General features: G+C 40.4%; 2 protein-coding genes across 2 annotated transcripts in view; both read left to right on the top strand.

The window, feature by feature from the left end:
- LOC310760467 (cilia- and flagella-associated protein 337-like) overlaps positions 1-15,304 on the top strand; it is a 166,102-nt gene that overhangs the window by 122,549 nt on the left and 28,249 nt on the right. The window lies entirely within an intron of this gene.
- The window catches only part of B3GLCT (beta 3-glucosyltransferase), a 71,570-nt gene that overhangs the window by 53,326 nt on the left and 2,940 nt on the right, over positions 1-15,304 (top strand). The window contains 4 exon segments of the mRNA XM_083609180.1: positions 965-1,078; positions 2,054-2,153; positions 7,763-7,882; positions 9,542-9,686. Of these exon segments, the coding sequence (XP_083465306.1) occupies positions 965-1,078; positions 2,054-2,153; positions 7,763-7,882; positions 9,542-9,686 (479 nt within the window).

Raw genomic sequence — 15,304 nt, 5'->3', positions numbered from 1 at the left:
CTGAATGTGCCAGGAGTCTCCTTCCTTTTTTGTGAGGGAGAAATCGTTTGTGCCTGCTTAGGATTTTACATGGTACATACAGTGTATTTCATTGCTCAAGGAAAAACAGAATCTCTCCTCACCTCCAAGAAAAGCCTTGGTGAGTGGGCGGGAGACTGTGAGACATACTTATCCAACAGAAGGTGCTACACAGACATAGTGGTTCCTAGGACAAGGGGGCAGAGCAAATAAAAAGCTCAGCCCTGTTTGGTAACAAATCTGTCTCCAGTATGTTGGCAGGGAGGAGAGTAGGGTCATTTCCATCATCTAAGCTTAAAACTAGACATATGGCTGGCTGCTGACAAAGCAGCCCATCTCTCTCCCCACTTATCCTCTGATGGTCACTATTAATGCAAAATGACAGTACAAGTGCATTACAGATTTCTTTGCCCACAGGTGTCAACCAATGAAAGGGGACCTTGTGACACCATCACGTCATGAGATGCATTTGGTATTCCTAGGTGTTTGGGGTAACAGAAATGGGGGTGCTGCTTTCAGTAGCAGCCACATGTGCCGTAACATCTAATTTTGGCCTAACAGGGCTGCCTCCAGTTACCCTATTACTTAATAACCTGGTTCAGATATACACGTCTCAGCATATTAAGCCCAGATATGAATCCTGTGCCTGCATGAGCCACCATTGTGCCATCCTTTCCCTCCTTTCTTCTGAGATTGAAGGCTTTTTGGATTACTTAACCATAATTTCCTGTTATGTCTGTCTCACCACATCTGAACAGTTTAGTTAGCTTCAGATCCTTCCCCCCACCCCCCAAAAAACTGGTAACCATAGTGCACTGAGAAGGGAGGAGAGAAGATTGGTGAATATCAGTTGTTGGTAAGCTGAGAAACATCCTAACGTCCAATTTCAGTTTGGACTGTAAGCACTGTTTTGCCAGCGTGTCAGTATGCTTGTTTTCCTCCCCAGTACCTATTGTAAAGCAGACCTGGGAAAAAGAGGCCGCTCTTATTGAATACTACAGTGATTATGCAGAAAGTTCAATACCCACTGTTGATTTAGGAGTGCCAAATACTGATAGAGGTAAGTTTTAACACGATGTGATATTATTTTGCATGAGTTATACAGTGTTTTCATAACAGAATTTGCACAAGATGATGAGCTGCCTAATTTATTTCCCATGAGGTGGCCTGTGAGTCTGCCAGTGAGATAAGGAGGCACAAAGACAAGACTCTTTTCGTGGGACTGATTACAGTGCGATTCAGTTGGAGGCAGCACCAGCATGTGCTCTACCAGTTTGGGAGTGCAGAGGGGGAAATTCCTCCTACTTTTGCTGCTGCTGCATACATTCATCATGAATCAGTGCAGTGTGAAAATAGCAGCCCTCCATTCTGCTCATCTGCCTGCCTTTGTGAAATCAGCATTCAGGACACCAGTTTCCTCCTTCTTCCCATACCTGTTTGCATGATTGCAAATTCTGCCTTCTGACTGAACAAGACTAAGGAGAAAGGTGGAAGGAGGCAGGCGCTTGAAAGAAAGAAAGAAAGGAGAGAAATCAGCTGATAGGTGTAAAGAGGCTGAGAGAGGAAGAAGCCAAGGACCAAGGAAAAAACAAATTTGGAAAGGATTGAGAAAAGAAAGGGAGACCTAAGAACCACCGTGATTTGAGCCTAGTTTTAGATGCCCGTTTGAAATTGCTGGATATCAAAAGTGAGCAAGAATGGTCAGCTTTGCATACACAACTACTCCATGGCATAGAGTCCTCCTGTGCCCACTCCCTGCATGCCTCAAGCCTTCCATGCCCACTGCTGAAGGGGCATAGTAAGGTGCAGCAGGCAAGAGTTTGACAGGCTGGGATGCCTCCAAATTATGTCATACTCTTTATTGCAGGAAATCCATATATTTATATATCTGAATGATGGGGATAAAGGTGCAACCCAGCCCTAATCTAAACGCATGACAAAGATTATTTTGAAGAGTGTTGAGAATGATTTTTATAATCATCACACTATATGTCTAATTATTGAATTCCTTTACCTTTTTGTGTTTCGTGTCTAGGTCATTGTGGGAAGACTTTTGCCATTTTGGAAAGGTTTCTAAAGCACAGCCCTGCTGCAACACCTTGGTTAGTCATTGTGGATGATGACACTTTAATAAGGTATGCATTTCAGAATTAGATGAAGCTAAACTGTACGTTGCTTTACAAGTCAACTTGTTCAAAAGTCACTATTGCAGAGATAACAGGCAGTGTGCAGTTTCCAAGTGAAACAAAAAGCATGAACATTTATGAGTCAATGCAATATTTTCCTGTCGTACAGGAAATCCAAGCAACGTAACAGTAAATTAAAAACATCTCTCAAATGGTAGATTAAAAATACAATTGGATACATGAAATGCTCATTGTGGCAGAAAATTGGATTCGTGTCTTGCAGGATGGTAAATTGGCAACATTTTTCCATCGCTGGGATTTGTTACTCCAAATGAACTAGAAGTTATGACTGGGAGACAACAGCAGCAGTACAGGAAAATACCATATGTTTTAATTCCTGGTGTATTTTGAGTAAAACTCTTGTTCAAGTTGAACAGTTTTCCGAATTCTTTTGGTGTCCACAGCCAAAAAACATCTTTGTGTCTCTGAAGATAAGACAGCTGACCTGTTCAAAACTACTTTGCAAAAGGGTAACTTTTGCATAACATAGTGAATGGCAAGTTGCACAAGGAGAAGCCTCCATCTTCTGCTCCCTCTGCTCTGCCTCCCAGGCCTTTCTGGAAGATATGGGGATGTTCCTGAACAGGTTGGGGAGGACCTTTTCCACTCTTGCAACTTTGGATCCAACTTGAAACTGTCTTTTCCCCACATAGTTGCTGTTTTTTCTCCTTACATATTTTTGAAGCTTTTTTATCCTGGGTGATCAGATTCTGTTACACTGAAATATTGAAATAAATAAAATAGTACTATCCTCAAAGGTCAGGATTATAATATTAAAAATTGAGTCCAAGTTAAAAGATGAGAAACTTAAAGCTAACAATGTACGACTGACAGTTGAATTTTCTCGTTAATTTAAGGGAAAGTATACCATTTACTGATTGCATGAGAGCAAGAAACACACAAATGGGTATACAGAAATAACCAATAGTGAGAAATAGAAACTCTGACATATGTTTAAAACTGAACAATTTTTTTTTCATATTTGCTGAACTGAAGATTCAGTGTTGCAAGCAATAATTTTATCTTTTGCAAAGGAAGCACTGGCCTAGAAATGACAAATTGTAGCACGAAAAGGTATGCCTAATAGGCTGGTTTCTGTAAGACTCTCCGATGCCTGCTAATTTAATCCACTTCCAATACAAGCTATTTTTATATAATCTACCACAATGTGTTATAGAAATGTCAACATATTATCCTATGTATTCTCTGTAAAACCTCTAAAAATTCATGCTCATTCTTACTGAGAAAAGATCACATCATCTTGCCTCTTTGATTTGTTTTATTTTCTTTGAATAGCTCTATCTCTTTGCACTTAGAGGCTATTACAAAAGAGTACTTCTTTCTTATCCTTGGAAATGGCATAGTAAGTAGAGCATGTGCTACACTTTAGCCGGCAACAGCCGCAATCGGGGAAGTTGTCACTGTCAGGTTCTGAATTTGGAGGGCTAACAGTAGGAGTGTTGAGCTTCTTGGAATTCTTTTCTAGCATTAGTCTAGTGTGGGTCTCAGAAAACAACAATTCATTAATGTCTTGATGGATTAGTTGATGACAAAGTCAGATGAACTATCAGAAGCATCACTTTAAAACATAATTCCGTAAATTCTTGAGATGCATAGTTTTCTACCCACTGTGACAGCAAAGTCAGTAGGAAATCAGTCACACAACAGATACTTACATATAAATAAATGGCAGTTGAAGAAAAAAGGGGTCAAGCCCATGCTGGCTGAAATGTTGGACTTTTCATTCAGTCTTGGCCCTTCTATCCCCCCAGAATGGATATTTTGTTGTTGTTGTTACAAATATATCAAGCATAATAAATCCAACAAATATAAAAGCATAATAAAACATCAAACATTAAAAACTTCCCTATACAGGGCTGCCTTCAGATGTCTTCTAAAAGTTGTATAGTTATTTATCACCTTGACATCAGATGGGATGGCTTTCCACAGGGTAGGTGCCACTACCAAGAAGGCCCTCTGCCTGGTTCCCTGTAACTTCACTTATCACAGTGAAGGAACCGCCAGAAGGCCCTGAGCTGGACCTCAGTTTCCGGGCTGAACGATGGGGGGTGGAGATGCTCCTTCAGTTATATGGGGCAGAGGCTGTTTAGGGCTTTAAATGTGAGCACCAACACTTTGAATTGTGCTCAGAAACATACTGGGAGCCAATATAGATCCTTTAGGACTGGTATTATGTGGTCCTGGCGGCTGCTCCCAGTCACCAGTCTAGCTGCTACATTGTGGATTGGTTGTAGTTTCCAAGTCACCTTCAAAGGTAGCCCCTTGTAGAGTGCATTGCATTAATCCAAGCAGGAGATAACCAAAGTGTGCATGACTTTGGTGAGACAGTGCACAGGCAGGTAGGAGTTCAGCCTGCATACTAGATGGAATTGGTAGCCAGCACTCCTAGACACAGAATTAACCTGTGCCTCCATGGACAGCTGTGAGTCCAAAAGGACCCCCAGCCTGCATACCTGGTCCTTTAGGGGCACAGTTACCCCATTCAGGACTAGGGAATCCTCCACACCTGCCCACCCCATGTTCCCCAGAAACAATACTTCTGTCTTGTCAGGATTCAGTATATATCTGTTAGCTGCCATCTATCCTCCAACTGCCTCCAGACACTCACACAGGGCATTCACCACCCTCACTGGTTCCAATTTAAATGATTTAAATCTGGATTGGGAAGCACCCCAACTCTAATAAAATCATGAGTAGATGCTTTTGGCCTCTCCTTTTTTTTGCAATTTTTCAGTCTGTGTCGTACATCTAATTTGAGCCTCTGTTCCAGTTACTTTTAAGTAATCTCCAGGCTCCCTGTTGATCCTCCTAATGGCATGCTGTAGCTTTTCCTCAACTTTTCTTTTTCCTTTTATGTATCTATGCTAGACAGTGGTTGACAAATTGGTTCCAAATAAATATACCCTGTTGATTAATATTTGCTGTTTGAATGCTAAATACTTTTATAGACCACCCTTGAATGCAAATGTAATAAAATGTAACTAGCTGTCCTCTAAATATCCTTGAAACCAGCTATCCTTCCACTGTATTCTCCCAGAAAACTGTTCTCTGTAACTCAAAAGTCTTGATATTTATTTTGGCACATGCATACGCATCTCTTGTAAAAGAGAAAAGTACTGTGGTTTTGAGGGGGAAATATTGTTTCACTATGAATCATTTGCATAATAAACATTTTCTAAAGTACTGTATGGAAAATATCCTACTGATGCCTGTTTGATAAAGCATGGAAATAGCAAAAGCTATAAAATATATCAAATAAGAAGAGGTCCTCTGTAAGTGGAAGCATAACTATTTTTAATTTGTATTTAATCATATATTACAGTCATGGGAATTCTTACAGCATGTAATGAGGCTACCTGTGGAGCAAAATCTAAGCCATTCATAAACCATTTCTTGAGGGGGAAACTAGCTTAAAAGAAAGACATCATAGAGTCAGAGAATTCCAACTCTAGAGTTGGAAGGGACCCTGAGGGTCATCTAGTCCAACCCCTTGCATGGCAGGAGTCTCATATAAAGCATCTATGACAGATGACCATTCAACCTCTGCTTAAAAACCTCAAATGAAGAAGACCCCACCACCTTCCAAAGGAGCCTTTTCCACTGTTCAACAGCTATTATTATCAGAAAGTTCTTCTGGTATTTAGTCTGAATCTCCTTTCTTGTAGCTTGAATCCATTGGTTCAGGTCCTACCCTTGAGAGCTAGAGAAAAGCTTGCTCCATCTGCCCTGTGGCAACCTTTTAAATATTTGAAGGTGGCTATTGTATCCCCTCTTAGTCTCCTCTTTTCCAGGGTGTACATAGCCAACTCCCTCAACTGTTGTGCTTGGTTTTCAGACTTTTGTTATCTCAGTGACCCTCCTCTACACGCATTCCTGATTGTCAATATCCTTCTTAAATTGTGGAGTCCAGAACTGGACACAATACTCCAGGTGTAGTCTGACCAAGGCAGAAAAGAGCAGTACTATTACTTCTCTTGGTCTGGGCACTATACTTCTGTTGATACAATCTAGAATGCCATTAGCTTTTTCTGTTGCTGTTACTGTTACGCTTGTGGTCTACTATAAGACCCCTGGATCCTTTTCACATGGACTACTGGCAAACCAGGTGTCCCTCTCCCCCATCTTATATTTGTACAGCTGGCTGTTCCTGCCTTACATTTCTCCCTATTCAAGTTCATTTTGTTAGTTTGGACCCAGTTCTCCAATCTGTTAAGGTCATGTTGAATCCCAAGCCTGTCTTCTGCGACATTAGTTACCCTTCTGAGCCAGTGTGGTGTAGTGGTTAAGAGCGGTAGTCTCGTAATCTGGGGAACCGGGTTCGCGTCTCCGCTCCTCCACATGCAGCTGCTGGGTGACCTTGGGCTAGTCACACTTCTTTGCAGTATCTCAGCCCCACTCACCTCACAGAGTGTTTGTTGTGGGGGAGGAAGGGAAAGGAGAATGTTAGCCGCTTTGAGACTCCTTAGGGTAGTGATAAAGCGGGATATCAAATCCAAACTCTTCTTCTCAGTTTGGCATCATCTGCAAAGTTGATGAACATCCCCTCAATTCCTTCATCCAAGTCATTTGTAAAGATATGGGAAGAACAACTGGTCCAGGACAGAACCCTGCAGCACCCCACCTTTTCTGAAATTTGTTTTCCTTGTAACATTTTTATGTTCCCCCATTCAGTTGGATAAAAGAGCTTATACTGTGGCACACGTTCCCAGTGCCAAAGTCATTTGCATGTTTGAATAATTTACCTTAAAACACATGTTCATAGACAATAGATTTCAAGATGATGGACTATTTCTCAGCCTAGCTTGGGGCCCCAACATGATACAAGCTTTGATGATGTTCTGGTACAATGTACCTTTCACTAACGCAGTATATTTAGGAAGGTCTCAGAGCTGGTTCAACAGCTCTGTGGGGGAGTGGTAGCTGAGTCTGGCACTAGCATCACCATTCCAGTTGCTGTGGAAGCACCATCTGGAAGCTCCCTAATTTTCCAGCGCAACAGTTCATAGGATTTGGATGGTGAGATCTAGTTATACATTTTGAGACAAGAAATACCTCTTTCAAAACGTAAAATACAATAGTTCTCTGAACCTGCTTAATTTTGTTTGAGGTTGCTCTGAAATATAAATGCATTAAAATGATATACACTGACATGAAAGATTTTTTATGAAGATCTATTTGTCTTTTGAACTCCGAAATCATTCCTGCTTGCCATCCTTAGGGAATAGTCTGGGGGAAACTATGGCTATTTATTATGAAGTAAAGACACTGTGTGTCAGACAAACTTAAATATTCCTTTTAAAGTAATATTTCATTAAATATATAGATCTGACTTTGAAGCAAAGCCAAGAGGATTTTTTATATTATTATTGGGGGGGGGGCAGGGCGGAGAAACAACTTCTTAAAATAATCAGAAGACATTCGTTTCAGTCTTCAATGTCAACAATTAATCTGCACGTTTTGTTTAGGCTGACAGCTTAAGAGCTTTGGAACTGCTTAAAGGAATTAAGTGTATTTGAATATGCTGCTTCATCTTTTAGCATTTCTAGGCTCCAGAAATTTCTCAGCTGCTACAACCCAACCGAGCCAGTGATTATTGGAGAACGCTATGGTTATGGATTGGGGTCAGGAGGCTATAGTTATATCACTGGTGGAGGAGGGTAAGTTGTTTAATTTAAACAGAATTGGGACTTATTTATTTATTTTACAAAAACATTTCTGTACTGCTGTATCATAAAAAATATATCACAGTCACTTGCAACAACATAAAACCAAGCTATAAAATCATAGAAAGTTAAAGCCAGTTAGAAGCAAAAAGAAATGAAAAACAAACACTGATAGACCACTGTGCATGATGTACTCTTAATTGCCTGCGTGGGCCTGGCAGAAGAGAAAAGTTTTTGGCAGGCATTTCACTACCTTTGCTTTTTAATGTTTTATAAATGATTAAGGGTGAGCCATGAGGTAGCCAAGCTTGTTGATGAGGCCACATTGTTCAAGGTGATTAAAAGAAAAAAGGGGTTGTGATGAGCTCCCAAAGGATCCCTCGCAACTGAACGAATGGGTAGTAAAATGGTAAATGCAATTCAGTGTGTGCAAATGTAAAGTGATGCGCATTAGGGCAAAATAAAATGATCATTTCACATGGGAGCAGTGAATAAGTTCCATGCACAGGAGAGGCAGGTAAAATCATGTATTGAGGTGGCTGCCGCACCTGTTCACTCAAGACTGCTGATGCATTGCTGCATTCTTCTGCTGGGAAAGAAAGTTCTTTGCATCTGCAGCCCTCTCATCTCAGGCAAGGTTTTTCAGGGTGCTTTGTTTCCAACAAGAGGAGGCATCTGCAGTGGAATACCCAGCCAAATGACTGCAGCATAGCAGCATTAGAGTCTCTGCTATGCTCAGGAGGCATGTACATTAACAACTTTCTACACATTCACAGTGCGTTGAGCCTCTTTTTGATGCACAGTTGTCTTGGCTGTCACCCTGCTAAGAAAAATCAGTTGAGGGAGAAATGCTGTTCTTATCATCTTATGAAATAACTTACAGCGTCAAAAGGAGTGACTATAAGACTCCAGTAATCTTAAAGGACATGGTTAGTGGCTTGGGTAAATATTTTCACAAGCAACTGGATACCCTTCTTAACTTTCTCAGGTTGTGATGAGCCTAGCTTTTGAGCACATTACTTTTAAGCACAGAGGTGAGATAGGAATATGTTTCTAATATCAAAGGAGCCACTGACTGTAATATATAGTTACAACTGACACCATGAGCTGGTTCACGTGTAATGCTAATCCAAACCATAGTTTAGGGCTAATGTGAGGTTTCGCAAAGAGAAGATTGCAGTGGTTGGTATCCTTCCCTGCTTCTCCTGCTGCTGCACTGCTGTGTACTAAGCCATGAACTGTAAACTCAAGTTGACTGGAGAAAGACAAACCATTAGCCCAGGTTTTGATGACGTCGTAAGCCAAACCATTGCTTAGCTCGTAGCAGCAACATGACCAGAGGAGGAACAAAGCAGGTGAGATCTCTATAGGATCACACACACACTCACCTGTTAACTAAAAACCATGGTTTAACTTACCAATTCATGTGAACCAGCTCTAGATCACTAGTGATATTCACCATATAAAGGAGTGTCCACAACCAATCTTCATTCATTCCTATGAGTATCATGACCCAAGTGTTAATTTTACCAAACACCTTTTGTGCTAGTAGACTGTTTGTATTTGGTGCTGTCATTTTGTAATTGCCGTAATTTGCACCTTTTTGCAGTGATATAACAGTTAAAACTTTTCTTGTTAACTTTGTCATTTAAGGATGGTTTTCAGTAGAGCAGCAATCCAAAGATTATTTGCTAGTAAATGCCGGTGTTACAGCAATGATGCCCCTGATGATATGGTGATTGGAATGTGTTTCAGTGGTTTAGGAATTCCAATAACACACAGCCCTCTCTTCCATCAGGTGAGTATAATTTATTAATTTTTTATTACTCATAGGTCCCAGGGCAGATAGCAGCATTAAAGCATAATATTAAAAACGGTTTATGGTAATAAAAATAAGATGGGTTCTAAAAACATAAACCTCAAGTTCTGCAAGCCAGGATAAAGAGAAGTTTGTAATTTGGGGGCAAGATCCAACATCACACCAGTTGATGTGGCAGAACTTCCCCTTGCTCTCTGGACTCCTGCAACCCACCCACCCCCTGCCCATCTCCTCTGGAGCTGATGGAGGGTGGAAGCCCCATTCCCATAAGCAGAAGTTTGTTGTGCAAGCCAGCTGACACTTCGATTTCACCCTTAAACTGCTTCTGTAACAGAAGCACAATTTCGGGGGGGGGGGGCGGAGAGAATATTTATTAGATTCTGAAATGGGAAATAGTATTAGTAAAATCTTGCTGCACCTACATAGTGTCTCCTCTTGTCAGTGAACCTGGGATACACGGAAAATTGCAAACTGAAAAGGGTGTACTGACCCTCTGGAAGTGGTATAAATAAATGATAAAGGCTTCAGTCTTACGCACACATACCCAGCGAAAAAATGGAACTTTTGAGTATTGTGTTATAAGGAGTGGAAACTCAAAAACGAACAAACAAAACCTGCTTGATTTTTTTTATTTTATTTTTTGCTAGAGAACAGATGTAAAACCTTTCAGAATAACAGGGGAGGAAGGGAATGTTAGCTGAACAGGCCATTAATATTGCAGTGCTTAAAAGTTTACCACATTTCTAAAAATAGGTATATCACCACATCTTACTTGGTTCTTACTTTGTTCTGGCAGAATATATATAAAAAATAGTGTCTTGCCTTAGTCACTTTATAACCTATAATTAAAAAGCTATCAAAGAATTGTAGAGTTGGAAGGGATCCTGAGGGTCATCTAGTCCAACCCCCTGCAAAGGAAGGAGAGTCTGCCAACTTGCAAAGGAGTCTGTTCCACTGTCAACAGCTCTTATACCAGAGGGTTCTCTCACAGCTATTCTCTTATTTCATAGAATGCTAATATCATGATCAAGGTGTCTCCCCTGCCGGGTAGGGAGTGCCCCAAAATCCAACTATTCTGGACAACAGCCACACAAGAAATATGTAAAATAACTAAGCAAGTATTAGACATCACCCCAGAATTGGCCCTACTAAACATCTTCCAAGGCAACAATGCCCATTTACACCACCAAGAACTCATAACCCACCTACTTTCAGCAGCCGGAAATACCATAACCAGACACTGGAGAGACCTGTCAGGAGTAAGCATGGACCAATGGTACCAAATAGAATGGGAAACAGCCCTACTAGAAAAATTAACCAATAAACTGAAACTGACACGGGGACAAACAGAAGAAGACGCCTTTACCCCGGTATGGCTCCCCTTTATCACATACACAGCCCAACAAGACAATGACAATAATCCACCAACAGCATACAAATCAATATGGCTAACCTGATCCAAAACACCCACCCACCCCGCTCACACACGAAAACAAAGATCACCACAGCCAATCACAAACAAACAACCACACCCTAGGCCAACCCCAACCTTTCTCACCACCAAAGGAACACAAGTGAACAGCACAAGCAACCCTGACACCAAACCCTACATACATTAAGCATAATAGAAACATCGCCACCCGACCCCACCCCCACCCATCTTCCCTCCCTCCACCCCTTTTTTTTTCCTCCCCCTAATGTCTCAACAAATGAAATGGATTTGTAAAAACGTTACATGGAAAAAATACAAGAGACATTACACTTACTTCTGTAAAACAAGAAAATCTTTTAAAAAAAAAAGAATGCTACTATCATAACACTCCACAGCTTTTATATTTAGCTCTTATGGTTAATGAGAATGAATTTGTTAACGATGAATTTGTACTACAGTTTAGCTTTTTAGTCAAGGTTTGTTTTGTTTTGTTTCTGCTACGTCTAGCTATGTATTTAGTTTTCTCACACAAAACATGCTTTATTGCTTTGTCAGACCTATTCATTTCCCAAAAGGCAATGCATGTTTCTATCTGTATTTTAATACAATATGTAAATACTTGTTTTGAGTACATATATCTAGAACCTGATTGTAAATGTAATATGAAAACAGTAACAAGTGTGACCAGGTAATGTTGAAATGTGATTTAAATAACAAAGTATGTTTCAGTGTTGTTGGGATTAATTTCATAGGCTGATGCAGACTTTCTAGCTTCCAATAGTGCATGTGCATAAGCCTTCTACTTCCTTGTTCACATTAAACAACCATCTTCCTTCTGAAGGATGGCTTTAGCCTCTATTTAACAGACTCTGTTAGAAGGACCAAGGACAATTTCATTTGAGATTTGTATGTCCTTCTGGAAGATGTGGATTACAGGGAATTAAGATACATCCTCAGATCTCAGATGAGGTCAGCATATAGTTTATCTAATGAAATTTTCTCTTTGAACATGGAATCAACAGTTTAAGATAGGAAACTCAAGTCATGATCGGTCCTTTGTTCTGGGGCATTCGTCGCCATTATCCCCACTGACTGGTTAATACAGTAATGAGGTAGGCAGAAACTGACATACAGTGGTACCTCGGGTTAAGTACTTAATTCGTTCCGGAGGTCCGTTCTTAACCTGAAACTGTTCTTAACCTGAAGCACCACTTTAGCTAATGGGGCCTCCTGCTGCTGCCGCGCCACTGGAGCACGATTTCTGTTCTCATCCTGAAGCAAAGTTCTTAACCTGAAGCACTATTTCTGGGTTAGCAGAGTCTGTAACCTGAAGCATATGTAACCCAAGGCACTACTGTACTAGGTGATTTATTCCAGCCAGAGGAATTCTGTCTCCCTCTAGCCCAGAAGTCACCCAGTTTCTCTCAACTAAATTGCAGTTTAGCCTCCGTTTCCAGAGGGGGAGCTGAAAGAGGTATCTCTTGCAGCAAAACAACAACATGTATTGTGACATCTTAAAAACACTGAATTGGCTTAGCGTGTCATCCAAGTGGTTTGTCTTGCTCCAGGCAAGTTTTACAAGTCACGACTTTGTTTTCAGCAGTGCAGCAGCAGCAGCAGCAGCAGCCAGACCAGCAGAGAAACAAAGCAGTTGTGATCTCCTCTCTGCATACTTGTCTGTTCACTCTAAATTATACTTTGGCTTAGCAGTTTGTGCGAACCAGCTCTATCACTAGTGATATTAACTATGTGAGGGACTGTCCACAACTAGTCTTTTTTAAATTTCTGCTAGCATTGTGATACATGTTTCATCCAGTCACATGTTTCACCCAGTGCAGTGTTATCTACTCTGACGGGCAACAGATTTCTAGGGCCCCAAGCAGATATATATATATATGCCACAGATTGAGCCTAGGACCTTTTGCATGTAAAATAGGCATCTAACCCCTGGACTATGGTCTGTCCCCTCATAGTCCCCTGTCCAAACTATAAACATTAGAGATTTAAACAAACAGCACGGAATTAGGCATAAAACCAAATTAGTGTTAATCGCTAGCTAAAATTCAAGTTTGTATTTGCCATTGATGCTAATACTTCCTATAAGATTTTGTCCAGGAATCTAGTTATACAGTGGTACCTCAGGTTAAGTACTTAATTCGTTCCGGAGGTCCGTTCTTAACCTGAAGCACCCCTTTAGCTAATGGGGCCTTCCACTGACGCCGCGCAATTTCTGTTCTCATCCTGAAGCAAAGTTCTTAACCTGAGGTAATATTTCTGGGTTAGCGGAGTCTGTAACTGAAGTGTATGTAACCCAAGGTACCACTATATTCTGATTTCAATCTCAACAACATAGCTGAAGCAATGAAGCAGAAAACAGACTTTCTCTAGGTATCTTCTCTATTGCAACAACAACAGCAATCCATGTCAGGGCCTTGTGCAATAATAGCCCATTCATTTTTATGCAATCCGGGTTGCTTTTCTTTCCTGGGGTTCAATTACATATTTAAATTTCAATTCCATAAGAACATGAAAACAAGAGTTGAAGGGGAGACATCTCTTTAGAATAAGCTGCCCTTTTAAAATAACTGCCTGATTACAATGCTGAAGTGTTGCTGAGGTATAATTAATTATTTTGTCATCTAAAATCCCTTTTATTTCCTTCACTAGATTTACAGAGCCAAATTTAAATATTTAATGGCAACCAGTGTGTGTAAATTTGTTTGCTTTGGCATGAATACTTCACTAATGTGCACTGTTGCATTATGAGACAGTGAAAAGTAGATCCTGTTGGGATGCTGAAAAGGCTTTCATGAACAAATTACTTTTAATTGTCTCATTCTGTTGGCCTGATCCTCAATAGACTTTGCAGATTAGCAAGAGCCCCAGATGCTTGATTTGTATTATGGTAATAATGTCACCTATTGATCATTCAGCACCATGATTGTGTTGGCAATCAGATTCTGGTACTGGAACAAAAGTGGGATTTGATTTCATTTCAGGAAGTTCAAGCAAGGATGGAAGGCTTCAGTGATTTCAATGCAAACTTGAATAATGTGGAATACAATAAATGCTAATTAATTAATTACATCCAAAAAAAGTATATACCATCCTTCAGCAGAGCTTTCAGGGTGGCTTACAGAAACAAGATAAAATGCATAAATAACAACTGGTTAAAATAAAATGTTATATAATATAAACCCTGGGAGAATTTTTTAAAAACTTGCCTAGCACTGAAGTGATTACAATGGTGGTATCATGCAAACTTCCCCCAAGAGGGAATTCCACAAACAGGGTAGAACTCACTGCAAAGGCTCTTAGTCTTACCTTGGATGGTGGAAGTCCAGGGAGGAGGACCCCCAGTGGTGACCTTGGTACTTGGGTAGTTTAGTAAAGGAGTAGGGGCTCCTTACTGAGTCCTGAACCATATAGGGCTTTAAAGGTGAAGACTTGCGCTCACAAACTGGAAGCTTTAGTTACAGGTAGGTAGCCGTGTTGGTATGCCATAGTCAAAACAAAATTTAAAAAAATCCTTCCAGTAGCACCTTAGAGACCAACTAAGTTTGTTATTGGTATGAGCTGAAGGGTGCATGCACAAACTCTCATACCAATAACAAACTTTGTTGGTCTCTAAGGTGCTACTGGAAGGAATTTTTAAACTGGAAGCTTGTGAAGTTCTTTGAGCACTTCCAAAATATGCTCCCACCAACTGACTCCAGTGAAAAGCCTGGCTAATTACACAGTGGCATTTAATAAATATATTGCATGGGAACTCCAACCCTGTGTTGCTTAGAAATCTTGGGAACTGTGACGTTTAATAACAATGATTCTTGCCGCATCAGGTTTTTATGTAGTTAAGAACTGCTCCACAGGTTTTTCTGTAGCTAACGTTATGGTCACATGATTCAACCCAAAAATCTATGGAGGAGTCTACTAAAAATGTGTCTAATCTCCCCCTACACAAGATAAGAGAAGTGTGGATATCTATTTTTCAGAGGAATATTTTTGGATCATCACTTCATCAGTTTTTGCTTGGGTTTGATGTGTTTCTTTTATCTAGTTGACATCTTCCCTTGTTTATCTTGACTAGAGTAGGCATTTATCTTAATTGCACCCTTCATTTTCATTATGCTATACTCTCAACTCTAAACCAGATCTCTCTCTCAGT

Source organism: Podarcis filfolensis (genome assembly GCF_964270895.1).
Source record: "Podarcis filfolensis genome assembly, chromosome: 4".
Lineage (NCBI taxonomy): Eukaryota > Metazoa > Chordata > Lepidosauria > Squamata > Lacertidae > Podarcis > Podarcis filfolensis.
Note: the sequence above shows the minus strand (reverse complement) of the source record. Positions and strands in the feature narration are given on the sequence as shown.